Below are 14,649 nucleotides of genomic sequence, written 5' to 3' on the forward strand. Positions count from 1 at the left end.
TAGCATTTAATATTTATAAACTTATCTCGGCATAAAACTCAGTTCTTAAAGATGATCATTACTTTTTGCTTTTGATATTATGGATAGAATGTTGACTGTATAAGTTTAATTGTAATATATAATTTGCTGGAAAGATATAGGAACAGGATTTCTTTTGTTATAACAGAGTCCTCAACTGACTGATTCAATACATAATACGATTAGCTCTTTATTAAATATTTTATAATACAAGCTTAGAAAAAATAAAATAAAGACAATATGCGGATATCCCCTTAAACTAGTTAACAGAAAAATTGCTTATCATAGAATTTAATCGGCTATTTAAAGATTAGAAAAAATCAAGCAGACAGGTCTTCTTCTATATCATGTGTAATAAAACAAGTATTAGATTTATATAAAAAGTATATAATGTATATACGATGAAGCCCAACCTTTTTTTTTTCTTATAAAAAAAAAAGAAAAAAAGACGAAATAAAGAGATAAAATGACATATAAAGGGAGAGAAATAAAAAAAAAAAGAAAAAGGTAATGATGGGTGAGTTTGTTTATAGAGAATAAATTTACAACTAGAAAAATAAAAAAAAAAAAAAATGAGTCAAGACATACATACATCCTGAAAGAAATAAACTTACAATAGCATCCATCTTTGCAAGCACATTTAATACACTAGCAACAACTTCTAATTGCAGATCAGTACCAGGAGGTATATCCACTTTACCATTTGTATTTGCAAAAGGCCAAGAAGAATAGTCATTCATTAATTCGTCTACTTTGTTAAATGCTTGTTCTCTCAATTCAGGCTGAAGATAAAGTAAAGCATTTTCAAGTACATTTGCAGCATAAGCAGAACAAATCATACTAATGGTTCGAACATAAGCAAAAGGAATGTCAGATTGTGCATCAATAGCAGCAGGCGAAACGCGCGTCACGAGCATTGTACAGACCCTTTTGATGATCTCTTCTTTGACAGCAGGGTCAGCAACTGGATGAGTAGCCATATCAAATAATAAAAAATTGCGCTTCTCTGTACGAAGAACACCTTTATCAACTAATCCTTTAGCTAAACGTTCACGCACTTGTTTTAACTGATATCCAATTTTCATCACATTCCAAGTTTCACCTATTTAACGATACCACACCCCATTAGTGAAATGTTTCAAAATAAATAAATATATACACATGTATGTATATATATAAATATATATATAAATATAAATATAAATATATAAAGTATATAAATACATGTACATATTTATAAATTTTTTATTTACCACTCATTAAATCAATCCAATTGCAAACACTCATCTTTTCATTTGTTTTCATCATCTTTAAGGCTTCATCTAATAAAACTTCGCCTGTCAAATTTTCATTAATAACTTCGATATATCTATCAGATAGAGGATATTTTCGACGATTGGCATCTTTCACCATCGCAATTCGTCCTCTCAAAGCTAATTCAATGACAATACATCCACGTAGGGCATAACTAATACTATCATTCCAAAACGAGAGATATCCCTAATAAATAATAAATAATAATAGTAAAAAAAAAAAAAAAAAAAAAAGAAAAGAAAAGAAAAACTAAACATTTAGTTATTTATGAATTAATTTAATTATTCAATGTACATATACACATGTATGTATATGGATATACCATTTTACCTGCTTATCTTTAAGCCCTAGTAACAAAACTTCTTCCATTAAAGTAAGTTTAGGATTTGATTTACTTTCATCAATGTCACGAGGATCATAAGCTACTTTTTTATTATGTTGTTGTGTTGGTGACTCTTTTGTGTTATCATCATCCGAATTCGAATTATGTGCTCCTACTCTTCTTCTAGTAACTGTAGACATTTAAGTGTAGAAAAAAAAAAAGGGAAGAATAAGGAAAATTAAATTAGTAAAAAAAAAAAAAAAAAAAAAAAAAAAAAAAAAGAAGGGGTGTACAGCAGCATTTAATAAAAAAACTGAAATTCGACATTGAAGTAGTCCAATAAATACGTTTAAATATGTATTTTTTTTTCAACCAATTAGAAAGAACAAAAAAAAAAAAAAAAAAAAAAAAACAAAAAAAGAATAATGAAAGGTATCATTGTTAAACTTAAAAAAAAAAAATAAGAATTGCTAAAATCATATTTTATATGCTGCCTATAAGTAAATAAGCTTCTGCTGCTGAAAAGTTAATTTTATTGTAACTACTAACTCATTTCATTGCTTCTATTATATAATATACACCTCCACTTTTTTTTTTTTTTTTTTTTTTTTTTTTTTTTTTTTTTTTTTTTTAAAAAAAAAGGAACATTGTCATTAAAATAATAACGAGTATAGAATTATGTAATGCTTTAAAATTTTATTAAAATAGATTTGTATTATGTGTACATTATGAGTCATGGAAATGATTTTTTTTTTAAGCACTAATCTTTAACTTGGCAAATTCTTCAGCAGCCTTTAAGGCATCAGATAAAGCATCAAGCTTATCACCAGAACCTTGTGCAGCATCATCTTTACCACCCTTCTTTCCTCCAACCTTGGCACTCACAACTTCAGCCCATTCAGAGGCCTTGAATCCCTTTTCAATAAAGCTCTTACCAACAATACAGTTATGTGAAACACGTCCAGTTACACTGTCTCCACTCATGACATAAACTGCTTTATCCTTCAAGTTGGATTTAACATAGTTGATAGCACCACCAAGGGCCTTGGAGTTATTACCTACTGATAACTCTGTAACAAAATAAGCGGCATCAGGATTCTCTTCAAAGTACTTCTTGACAATCTCAGTAGCTTCCTTCACTTGTTCTGCTTTACGTGCCTTTTCAGCATTATCAAATGCCTTCTTGATAGTCGCAAATCGATCACGGAATTGTGCTTTAGAGACAGCAGAAATGAAGGCAGTATCCAATTCCTTTGAGACGACCTTTAATTGAGCTTCAAGTTCAGCTCCCTTCATCTTTTCTAAATGATCCAATTTAACTGCAAATAATTCAGCTTCACGTTGTGCTCTCACCGCTTCATCTCCAGTAACAGCAACAATACGACGAATACCCTTAGCGATACCTGATTCTTCGAGAATGGCAAAGTATTTAATATCACTTGTCTTTGAAACATGTGTACCACCACAGAACTCGATACTGGTTTCCTTCCACTTGGGATTAGAGACATCCTGGATCACTTCATCAATATCATAACCAATAGAGACAACACGGACCGGGTCAGGGTAAGTTTCACCAAAGACAGCTCTTAAACCATGAATGGCCTTTGCGACTGACAATGGAACTTCCTTGGCATATACTTTAAGGTTTCTATTTACAAAATCATTCGAGATCTTTTCAATTTCTTCTAATTGTTTCACATTGACAGGGTTTTTGCATGAGAAATCAAAACGAAGTTTTTCAGGAGCAACAAGAGAACCCTTTTGATCAACCTCATCCTTAAGAACTTCACGAAGAGCAAAGTTAAGAATGTGAGTAGCGGTATGGTTATTTCTCAAGGGGAAACGACGTAAATCATCATAAGATAATTCAACCTTATCATCAACAGAGAGTTGACCATATTTGAGATGACCAATGTGAAGAACATAACCACCAAAGAGTTGACAATCTTCGACAACAAATTCAGTATTAGCATCTAAAGTAATAATCGAGCCAGTATCATATTCTTGTCCACCAGATTCAGCGTAAAAGTTGGTCTTATCCAGCAAGAGACCAAAGTTACGATCTTCAGGAATATCCTTAGTATCATTGAGGAAATTGTGTTCGAAAAAGATAGCCTTGATTTGAGCTTGAACGTTACCGGGCAAGTACTTGTAACGATCATCTGTCTTGGGAACAGCATCATTGGCATCAAGTGCACCAAGATCATGAACATCAAGGGCAACAACGCCTTGACCATTGTCACCTCCTTTCACTTTACGAGACTTATTCTTAGCGGCTTCTTGAGCAGCTTCAAATTGTGCTTCGTTGACTTGTAATCCATTTTCTTCAGCCATGATACGAGTAAGATCGACAGGGAAACCATAAGTATCATAAAGTCTCCAAACGTCATCACCCGATAAGACAGATGAACCGGATTCTTTCGTCTTCTTCATGTAACCTTCAAAGAGCTTTTCACCACGGTCCAAGGTCTTGGAGAAAGCAACTTCTTCTTCGTCAAGAATAGCCTTCACATCATCTGCTTTCTTGGCTAATTCAGGATAAGCTTCATTCATTTGAAGTACTAAGGTATCAACAAGAGATGAAAAGAAGGTACCGATAGGAACATTAAAGTATTTACGAACATAACGAGCACCACGTCTCAAAATACGTCTCAAAACATAACCACGACCTTCATTACTAGGAACACCTCCATCCGAAATAGCAAAAGTTAAAGTTCTAATGTGATCCGCAACAACACGATAGGCAGTATCAATACCATCCTTATCTTCCTCACCCAATAAACCAGTATAAGGTCTAGCGCCTGTTAATTCCTGAATCTTTACAAATAAAGGTTGGAAACAGTCGGTATCATAATTGGAGAGTTTGTCTTGAAGAATAGAAACAAGACGTTCAAGACCCATACCTGTATCAATATGTTGATTAGGCAAAGGACGAAGTGAACCATCTTGTTCTCTATTGAATTGCATAAACACAAGATTCCAGATTTCAATAACATTAGGATCGTCTTGATTAACTAAATGAGCAGCGTCACGACCACCAATACGGTCAAAGTGAATTTCAGAACAAGGACCACAAGGACCAGTTTCACCCATTTCTTTACAAATAAATAAAATAAAAGTTAGTATCAGGAATGATATATCGTGTATATATATATATAATAATAATAGTACCCCAAAAGTTATCCTTGACATCACCAGGAATTAAACGCTTTTCTTCAACACCAAGATCCATCCACATTTGCTTAGCTTCAAGATCAGCAGGAAGTCCCAACTTTTCATCACCACCGAAATAAGTGACATAAAGACGGTCTTCAGGAAGATTAATAACTTTAGTCAAAAATTCCCAACCAAACTTGGTAGCTTCTCTCTATTATAAATGAATATATTAAAACAATCAAATCTAACAAAGGAAAAAAAAAACTTGTTGTTCATTACTTTAAAATAGTCGCCAAAAGACCAATTACCCAACATTTCGAAAAAGGTATGGTGATAAGTATCTTTACCAACATCATCCAAGTCATTATGTTTACCACCTAACAATTAAAAGTAATTTTTTAATTTTATATGTATAAAGATAAACATGTTGTATTATTTTACCAGCACGGATACACTTTTGAGAGTTGCAAGCACGCTTGACATTAGCCAAAGGAGAATTAGGATCAAGAGTACCTAAGAAAATAGGTTTATACTAAAGAGAAACTTAGTTAACGACGTAGTCTCGGAAAATTAAAAAAAGAAGAGAAAAAAAAATTTTTTTTTTAAATCAACCTACCTGATTCATACCAGCATTGGCGAACAAAAGAGTAGGATCATCGTGAGGAACAGTTGAAGACGAAGGAATGAATTTGTGACCATTTTCCTCAAAGTATTTAATGAAGGTTGATCGAACCTTGTTAACAGGCCATTCTATTTGTTCAGTCATTTCTGATATGAAGAGAATCTAAATAAATATATATAAAAAAAAAAGGGGGAGGAAAATAAAAAAAATAAAAAAAATGTCAAATATTAAAAAAAGAAAAAAAAATAAAAAAAACTTTCTGATGTGAACCAATTAAATGACTTGAAACTATTTATGTCGTCAATGGCTCTGATAATATCTTTATAAGGAAAGACTAACATGTATATAAAGGGTACAATAATAGTGTATCTAAATAAACCAATAAAAACAGCATAATAAAAATGAATAGAGAGTATGCATTTTCACAAATATTAGTTCGAGTAAAGATCGTTTGCTCTGGAAAAAAAAAAAAAGAACAAACCGAATCAATCTATTACACAACTAACTGAAATGAAAATTGTGTAGACTCATTATACAGATAGAAAATAAAGACTATTTTAGTAATAGTGTATTACTTGATTCATATCTATTTGAGAATAAAAGTAATACTTCTTTGTCATTTAATTTATATAATGACTATTCATCTACGAAAAATCTTTAGTAATTAGACAATAGATATGACAAAGAGGAAGATATACGACAAGGAAATATAGGTTTTTGTTTTAACCCAATAATGTACATTGCATTTTACGTAACGAAAAGAGAGAAAGCTTTGTATAATTTTAATGTAAATTCCTAACCTTTGTACTATTAATAAATTGAGCAAGATTACAAAAATAGTATAAATGAAGAAATGATTTTGATTCCAAATCAGAAATGTTTTCGAGATATACACCAAATATTTGATTCTTTATTCCATTCTATGTACAACATGTTATTTAGATTTATTAATTGCATTTACAAAGGTTTAAAATAATGACTTCTAATTATAATAATAAAAGATAATCATTGATTAATCAAAAATGTCAGGACCTGTAGGCGCTTGATAGCCTGATGCTGCTTCCAACTCAGGCATTTCATTCAAAGATAAGTATATGATAATAACAGGAACTTTTTTGTTAACTTGAATACTATTTTTTTTTTTAAAAAAAAAATGTCAAGTAAAACGAATTAGACATGTAAAAGTGTCTTTCTTTACCTATCCAAGTCCTTATTATTAACAGGATCCCATTGTTCCACTAGGGAAACGCTTCCTATTTGGGTATATTGATGTAAAGTTCCTTGCATCTTTCTTTTGACCATCTCAACTACAGTTACTGCCTTATTTACATTTACACCTTTACCAACTACAATAATATGATTCTTATGTTCTTCCTTTTTATATATGTATATTTATATTGAAAACATAATATATAATTAGCTAAAATAAATAAAATTTATAAAAAAAAAACTTACCTGTAATAGTTTTAGACAAGCATCCAAGTAAACAGGAATTTTGCTATGACTAATTCTAACTTCATTATCAGCAGGAGGCTTTTCACCTTCATTCGAATTTACATTTTTATTACTTCTACGGTAATCTTCCACTGAATAAAATAAACGTAAGTAAAGTTCATAAAACAGACAAACAAACAAACAAAAAGAAAAAAAAATAAATAGGTTCAGTAAATATGATATGCTTTGTCTCATCTTATTTTAATCATTTTAATGTTCTCTGTTATTACACAGTCCATCAAAGTCATAATTGTAATTTACATCTATATTAGTATTGATTCATGTAAAAGAAGAACTACTTTACGTGAATAAAAATACCAATAGACAATTGTTTAATCTTTCTTTTGTAATATCCACCCAAAAAAAAAAAATCCAAAATCAAACGGATACTTGGGTTCAGGTCAAAAGATTGTATAAAAAATAAAATGAGAAATGTCGGGCCATCCTTTATCACTAACACGCTTTTTTTCTACGACATGAATGATCTAACAATGACCGCAATAGAGAAAAATAAAATAAGGGATGCGCAAATACATGTAACATCCCAAACTTATTTTCGCTCTATTCATGGTTTATTCTTTGTTCGGCCTTACGTTCATGTATCCCACAACTAAAAATACTGAACAAGATTTCGAACATTAAAATTCGGATTGAAAATAAAATATTATTATGACAGTGATGTAAAATATAATGAACTCGAGAACATGATTGAAAATAAGAAATCGAACCTTTTACATACTCATCATGATCTATTTGTTTTTTTGTAGATAATTAATCCATTTTTTATTTAGACTTACTTGGTTGATAAAAACGCGATAAAAGGAAAGAAAATATTTTAGAGCAAGGGAAAATATTTTTTTTTAAAAAAAAAAAAAAAAAAAAAAGAATTTTTGACTCTAATTGCAGCAGCGCAATAGTTACTATGATACACAAGCTATAATATTATTGGATTATGATTTTTTTTTTCTTTCCTTCTGTTATATGTGGATGCTCAAATACTTGAAATTACATGGATCAAGTCAACTAGAGGAGAATATAATAATAAAAGAATTCCTCGAGAAGAAGAGTCAAATAGAAAGGGGAATATTTGCCCCATAAACTCTAACGATAAAGGATATTGGAAATAATTAAGCTCAAGTAGTATATAATATATACTATCCTATATAAAAGAAGAAGAAGTAGGTCTTTGTAATAGATTTATCCCCTTTGCAACTCATTGTAACCATTATAGTGTCGTATGAGAAATTTTAAATAATAACCCAGGCCCATTAACACCATGCATATTGAATAGAATCAAGAAATGTAATAGGATATAAGAGATTTACATATAGAAATTTATGAATAGAGAACAAATAGGTTTAGAGAATATATTTATATGTAATTATTTCAAGTAAAATAAGTCATTATTGCTGCTGATCAAATGTATCATTAATTAGGTTATTTTTGATAGGCAGCGGCTAATAATAACTTACATATATGCATACATAAAAGTCTGGCTGATTAGTTATTCCGTAAACTCCGTACTTTCCCCTAATGCTTACTTGTCTATAAAACTATGTATCAACACTATTAAACAAATACTACTTCTCTTTCAATAGAATTTTATCATTTAAAAAGTAAATTAAAAAATAGAAGTCTATAAATAAATAAAGAAAAAAATAATAATAAAATAATAATAATAATAACGGAGTTAAAAAAATATCATTTTTATGAATTTGAAAGAAAAAACATGTCTAAAAGAGCGGGAAAGAATACAGAAGACATACTTAAAGATAACAATTTTGCAGTAAGAGAGAATTATTTTTGTTTTAGGCATAAAAAAATCTATTAAATAAAGTAAGATAAAATATAGTTTTTTTTTTCTTTTCAGTCCAGTAGGAACATACATGATTACTAGAAGTATAGGATCCAAAAAAACTAATTGCCTAATTTGTTGTATATTTTTTCTTTTTTTTTTTACAGTAAAAATTCCCCTGAAAAGAATTTTTTTTTTTTTTTTTTTTTTTTTTTTTTTTTTTTTTTTTTTTTTAGAAACATGGAATTCCCAAAAAAAAAAAAAGGTTTCTCTTATTTATAGACTTCTTCTTTTAACTTGTTTATCTTTAAATGGGACAGGGAGAAAGTAAATTAAACGATTCTTTTACATTTGCTTATTTATTAGAACCAAATAAGAATGACACTATGGAATACAGTCATACATCATCATTAAATGATAACAACAATGATAGTTTGATACTGACTCGTCCTGAAATATACGGTTTAACTTCTTCTTTACCATCATCATTAAACACAAGCAATAATCATACACTATCTACTATATCATCTTTAACTTCATTAAGTGAAAAAAGTATATGTCATCAACGACCTGACTCTGGTTATAGGTCACCTTCATACAAAGAAGATAGACAGTTGGCAGGGGATTTGGGTTATATAGATAAAACTTATTATCATCATTCAGTTACAAATGAAATACAACCGCCAAAAGAAGATATGAATGATAATGAAGAATATCATCATCACGTTAGAAGAGGTGGAAAAACAAATCGAATTTCATTTGCCGATATTATGCTAGCTGCTTCTGACAAGGCTATTGAAGACGTTTATCTACCATCTAAATCTATACGTAGTCTTAGTCACAATATAGGCTTGTTAACCATGGTTCATAAATTAGACTTGTAAGTAATAATAAAGTAGTATGACATGATATATACATAATAATGTAAGGAGAGGTGGCAATCCTCAGATAGTTATACAATATCTAATCTATCTATCTCTATATATAAATTTATACATACATGTATCTATTTGTATATACACCCACATATACACACCCACATATACATATATGTATATTTTTATATTCATATTCATTTACATTTTATATAGATCTAATAATCACTTGACTGAATTACCAGAGTCAATCGGTTATATGCAGAGTCTAGAAATACTATTATTATCAAGGAACCAATTACTCTATTTACCGGATACAATAGGTTATTTGTCAAATCTTTTGGAGTTAGATGTCTCTTATAATCAATTAAAACAACTTACACCATGCATTAGTTATTTGAACAAGCTAAAACATTTATCTTTGGCCTTTAATCAAATCTCTAAATTACCAGTTGAAATAATTGGTCTCTTTGAATTAGTTTCATTAGATCTCACACAAAATCCACTTAAAGTTTTACCCGCTGAAATATCTCAACTTCCCTTCTTACGTCGACTGCGACTTGAAAATTGTCCATTTCAAAATGAAGGCTTATCTTATCCTTTAAAGCATAATCCACCTTCTCTACTAGAAATCTGTGCACGTAATCTGATACGATCAAAGAAAGGGATAATAGGGTCATCATTACCTCAACACTTGATCCACTATATTAAATCTGCAAAATCATGTACTACATGTCATGGTCCTTATATCGAATCTTATGTTTTACGCGGGCGTTTAATGGAGAAATTAGATATGCAGATTCCACTTGAATATACACTTTGTTCTGCACATTGGTCTTATGCAAATGATCGTATCCTAAGCATGTTTAGTACACAGCCGGAAACTTCTAGTGATTTTATTCATTTGCCCTATCTTCCTATATTACCTCAACAATCTATAAAGAAGAAGGAGAGATTAGTACAGACTAATACCAACAATTATCGCACTAATCATACTCGATCCTATTATTCTTCTTCTTGTTCTTCCACTACTACTATTCCACCTCCTCTTCCTCCACCATTACCTTTAGATACGAGTCATATTTCCTTTATCACATTCGAGAATAATATCTTTACAGGAAATTATAACATGGTCAAATTGAATAGACAACAACAACAAAGAAGACAATCATCAAAATTGGTTCGATTGGCATGTAAATTTAAAAATTTTTCAAATTGACCTCTGCACTAGATCAAAGGAAAACTTGGCTATATCATTGTGTATATTCTATATTTGGCATTATTATAAAATACCCATTGTTTTTGTTGTCATTTTCTCCCCCCCCATTTTATATAATTGTTGTTAAATGCATATATAATTTGTGTACATAAAATACATATTATAGTTTCACGTAAATGAAGCTTATTATTAGTCTATTTCCTTATTACATAATATGAAGCTGTGGCAAATATATCTTTATGTTGTACAAATCAAATTTGCTCTATTTGAATGATGTTAAAAGACTCAGATTATTCTTTTTATGTATAAATATTAAAAGAAAAAAAAAGAAAAAGAAAGAAGAAGTCCCCTCCATTCTTCCTATTCTTACCCTGAGTTTATTTTTAATGGAATTTGTTACAGTAGTATGCATTTAAAGATAAACTTTAATCTTTATTCCTTTTATAATATACATGAATGTCTATTTTTTTTTGTCATAAATTGTATAGAAACTATATTTAAATACAAATTTATTGCCATAGTAATTTATTGCCGACCCTTTTTATTATTATTATTTCTTTGCATCGGCCGCCTTGTAATGTGCATTTAAAAATAACAATGCATAATATATAAAAGTCATGAATTTGATCTTCTCGTACAAATAAATAAATGAATAATATTGTCAAACAACAAATGAGGCATAGTAACTCAAAAGTTATCAATGTTTGGTTAATTAACACGTTTAGCAACTAAGCTTTTGTATTACAAAACTATAAGATAAGAGGTATAAATGAAGAGTAGGAAGAACTAATATATGAGCGAATCATGATCTGTGCAAATAGTAACGAGGGAAAAAAAAATACATACAAATATATATTTATATATATATACATATATGTGTATATAAAACTAGCATAGCTATGATATTTTTCATTTTACTTTTTACTTTTTTTTTTTTTCCTCCTCTTCACTCTGTATATACATATATATATCTTATATTATAATATACCCTCTATACAATGCGAAGTCCTCTTTCGGCTATAGCAATCTCTATCCTGTTTCTTTCTCAATTTGTGTATGCTGCTATTAATGAGCCTACAGAAGACGAAATGACATTAATGACAAGTCGCCGTGTATCTAATATTGTTAAAGGTTATTCTACCACAACTAATAATATAAACAAATGGTAATATAGAGCTATAACCTGAATGATTAAAAGCTTTTCTTTTCTTTTTTTTTTTCTATCAATGATGGGCCATCATGAGCAATCATAATAAAAGAGAGAGAGAGAGAAAAAAGTGCTATTTTATAACTTATTTTTTTTTGAAAAACTCTTTAGGATGACTTCACTTTCATCAAAAGGAGTTTGGTCCGATATTGATATGACTAGTGGATGTGATGCAAGGTATGTATAGAAATCAAGTAGATAAGAGGGATACATACATACATACATACACACACACACACATATATATATATATATATATACATATGTATGTACAAACAATATACTGACATCTATTATATATTTTATAGAAAAGCGAATTGGCCTGCAACAGAACATTTAATGAGAATACGTAAAGTTATTTGTCTCATTTATATACATACTACCCCGTCAATTTTAAAATACGAATAGTTATTAACATGTTTTTTTTTTTTTTTTTTTTTTTTTTTAGGTTTACTTACGAGTGCTTATGTTTCCAATTTTACAGATTCTTCTAGTCTTTTAAATAAAATTAATTTAGCTCTCAATTACTGGCTTGATCATGATTTTAAAGAAACTGACTGTATAGATAGCGGTGGCGTATCTAACTATAACTGTCCTTGCGGGACACCTGGCCTATGGAATAAAAACTGGTTTAATCAAATGATCTCTGTCCCCACCTATATAAGCGATATTTGTTTATTACTTCAAGAACATGGATTAACGAGTAAACAACTCATGGGTTGTAAGGACATTCAAACCCGCTCCTTTGACAGGATTGTGGGTCGTATTCGTCCTGTCAGTAACTGGACGGGTGCGAATCTTTTGGATGTTGCCTCTGTTGGCTTTAGTATGGGCCTCTTGACTCAAAATGCGACAGCCGTCAAGATTGCCCTAGAGTACTTTTATGGAGGTGTCGAGATCAGTCCAAGAGTAGCTGGAGATGGCATTCAAGCAGATGGCTCCTTTATGCAACATGATGGGTTGCTTTACAATGGTAATTATGGTCAGGATTACATGAATGATCTCTTGTCTGTCTTTACAGAGACGAAAGGGACTTCGGTAGCACCGACTTTATTAACTCAAACGGCCTTTGCTACCTTGATGAGCGGTACAGAATGGATGATTGTATCTGATATTAAATTGAATTTGCTTCTTTGGCAATACAGTGTGATTGGTCGCATGGTTTCCTTTAAATATTCTGATAAACAAGCCAGTGGTGGGGTAGCCATCAATTTTGATAGTGTAGCTGAAAGTGCTGAAGGTTGGTCAAAGCAAGGTGTAATTGATTCCATTGTAAACCGTTTAGAGTCCCCTTCTACAGGTGATGCTAATCAAGGTGATCTAGTGGGTACTCGATACTTTTATAATGCAGACTATATGGTTAGTATATAGTTAGTAGAAGAATTTATAGAAAAAAAAAAGAAGAATTCATTTATTAATATATACAAACATACATACACACACACACACACACACACACATATATATATATATATATATATATATAGATTCATCGTGCTCCTAATTATGTTACTACTATGAAAATGTATTCCAGTCGTACCGTAAATTCAGAATGTCTTAATAATCAAAACCCTTATGGTTTTCATCTTAGTGATGGTGCGATTTACAACTATTTAACAGGTGATGAATATGTTGATACATTTGGCGCCTGGAATTGGGAATTAGTACCTGGAATCACGGTAGATACCTTTGGTACTCCCTTAAGTTGCAGTACAGTGAAAACAAAGGGGAAAAGGGCATTCGTCGGGGGTGCAACAGATGGGAATACGGGAATTGCTGTAATGGACTATCTTAATCCTCGTAATGGGAATTTGGCCTTCAAGAAGACAGCCTTCTTCTTTCCTACAGGCTATGCCATTCAGATAGGATCCGTTATATCAAAGAACACAACCGCACAGCTCGTCACAGTCCTTGATCAACGTCGTCGTAATGGTGACATATACGTTGCGGGAAAACTTAGGAATACAAATACAACCTATGCTACTACAGCGGGCTCTAATAGCATCTGGCACGATAACATTGGTTATTATTTCCCTACGACCCCTGAGGTCCTTTACGTCGACTCTAGACCTCGTGCCTCTAACTGGGCTTCGATCGGTATCTCGACAGGGAATGATCAACAACAACTTTGGACAGCCTACATCAAACACTCAGCTAAGACTGAGACAAATCAAGGTCTCTTGACGCAGTACGTGGTCCAGCCTGGTATCAATGCCACTGATTTTAATGCTCAAGTAGCTAAAGGTATAACACCTATCGCCCTTGATTTTAAAGCAAGTTCGCCACAGGTCAATGCCGCCTATAGTGCGGCAGACAAATCTATTGCTGTCGCCTTCTGGACGGCAGGCGTTTATACTCCCCCTTGGGGTTCAACTACAACAATCAAGACGAATCAACCTTGCGTTCTCTTGTTTAGAGAAATAGAGGCCAATACCCTTTATCGTCTAACCGTGGCTGACCCCTCACAAAAGTTGGAAAAAGTCACTCTGACGTTTACTGTGGCTGGTAAAGTGAAATCAACCACGGCTGTATTCCCTAACAGTATCAATGCTGGTAAAGACGTTGTCAAGACCATCACATTTACATAATTATTTATACTTTGTTTTATATTTATGTTATATATATAT

At 31.2% G+C, this 14,649-nt stretch overlaps 5 protein-coding genes across 5 annotated transcripts; 2 read left to right on the top strand and 3 right to left on the bottom strand.

The window, feature by feature from the left end:
• Positions 1-566: 566 nt before the first annotated feature.
• BX663DRAFT_434322 (Golgi phosphoprotein 3-domain-containing protein) lies at positions 567-1,854 on the bottom strand (the record flags this gene model as incomplete). The annotated part of the gene is made up of 3 exons (XM_051523060.1): positions 567-1,120; positions 1,272-1,518; positions 1,663-1,854. The coding sequence occupies 3 exons, from the start codon at positions 1,852-1,854 to the stop codon at positions 567-569; spliced, it is 993 nt and encodes a 330-aa protein (XP_051382942.1).
• A 469-nt stretch (positions 1,855-2,323) lies between these two features.
• On the bottom strand, positions 2,324-5,641 carry BX663DRAFT_509018 (alanyl-tRNA synthetase). The gene is made up of 5 exons (XM_051527561.1): positions 5,427-5,641; positions 5,252-5,342; positions 5,090-5,187; positions 4,826-5,021; positions 2,324-4,749 (listed from the first exon to the last, which is right to left on the bottom strand). Exons 1-5 carry the CDS (start codon positions 5,574-5,576, stop codon positions 2,408-2,410), a joined length of 2,877 nt encoding a protein of 958 aa, XP_051382943.1. The 5' UTR covers positions 5,577-5,641; the 3' UTR covers positions 2,324-2,407.
• Positions 5,642-6,444: 803 nt separating this feature from the next.
• Positions 6,445-7,174, bottom strand: BX663DRAFT_551821 (uncharacterized protein; the record flags this gene model as incomplete). Its single annotated transcript, XM_051531310.1, has 4 exons — positions 6,445-6,562; positions 6,631-6,806; positions 6,888-7,018; positions 7,159-7,174. 4 exons carry the CDS (start codon positions 7,172-7,174, stop codon positions 6,445-6,447), a joined length of 441 nt encoding a protein of 146 aa, XP_051382944.1.
• A 1,800-nt stretch (positions 7,175-8,974) lies between these two features.
• BX663DRAFT_509027 (uncharacterized protein) lies at positions 8,975-11,040 on the top strand. The gene is made up of 2 exons (XM_051527562.1): positions 8,975-9,601; positions 9,813-11,040. The coding sequence occupies exons 1-2, from the start codon at positions 9,033-9,035 to the stop codon at positions 10,813-10,815; spliced, it is 1,572 nt and encodes a 523-aa protein (XP_051382945.1). The 5' UTR covers positions 8,975-9,032; the 3' UTR covers positions 10,816-11,040.
• A 1,621-nt stretch (positions 11,041-12,661) lies between these two features.
• On the top strand, positions 12,662-14,610 carry BX663DRAFT_434752 (galactose mutarotase-like domain-containing protein; the record flags this gene model as incomplete). Its single annotated transcript, XM_051523080.1, has 2 exons — positions 12,662-13,381; positions 13,510-14,610. The coding sequence occupies 2 exons, from the start codon at positions 12,662-12,664 to the stop codon at positions 14,608-14,610; spliced, it is 1,821 nt and encodes a 606-aa protein (XP_051382946.1).
• Between the last annotated feature and the right edge of the window lie 39 nt (positions 14,611-14,649).

The sequence above is a fragment of the Cokeromyces recurvatus genome, assembly GCF_025118155.1.
Source record: "Cokeromyces recurvatus strain NRRL 2243 chromosome Unknown BX663scaffold_12, whole genome shotgun sequence".
Classification (NCBI taxonomy): domain Eukaryota; kingdom Fungi; phylum Mucoromycota; class Mucoromycetes; order Mucorales; family Mucoraceae; genus Cokeromyces; species Cokeromyces recurvatus.

Coding starts and splice junctions, on each gene's coding strand:
- BX663DRAFT_509018 (XM_051527561.1), bottom strand. CDS start 5,576: ATGACTGAACAAATAGAATGGCCTGTTAACAAGGTTCGATCAACCTTC. Junction 5,188..5,251: donor TCAAAAGTGTATCCGTGCTG/GTAAAATAATAC, acceptor TTTAATTGTTAG/GTGGTAAACATAATGACTTG. Junction 5,022..5,089: donor CTTTTGGCGACTATTTTAAA/GTAATGAACAAC, acceptor CATTTATAATAG/AGAGAAGCTACCAAGTTTGG.
- BX663DRAFT_509027 (XM_051527562.1), top strand. CDS start 9,033: ATGGGACAGGGAGAAAGTAAATTAAACGATTCTTTTACATTTGCTTAT. Junction 9,602..9,812: donor ATGGTTCATAAATTAGACTT/GTAAGTAATAAT, acceptor CATTTTATATAG/ATCTAATAATCACTTGACTG.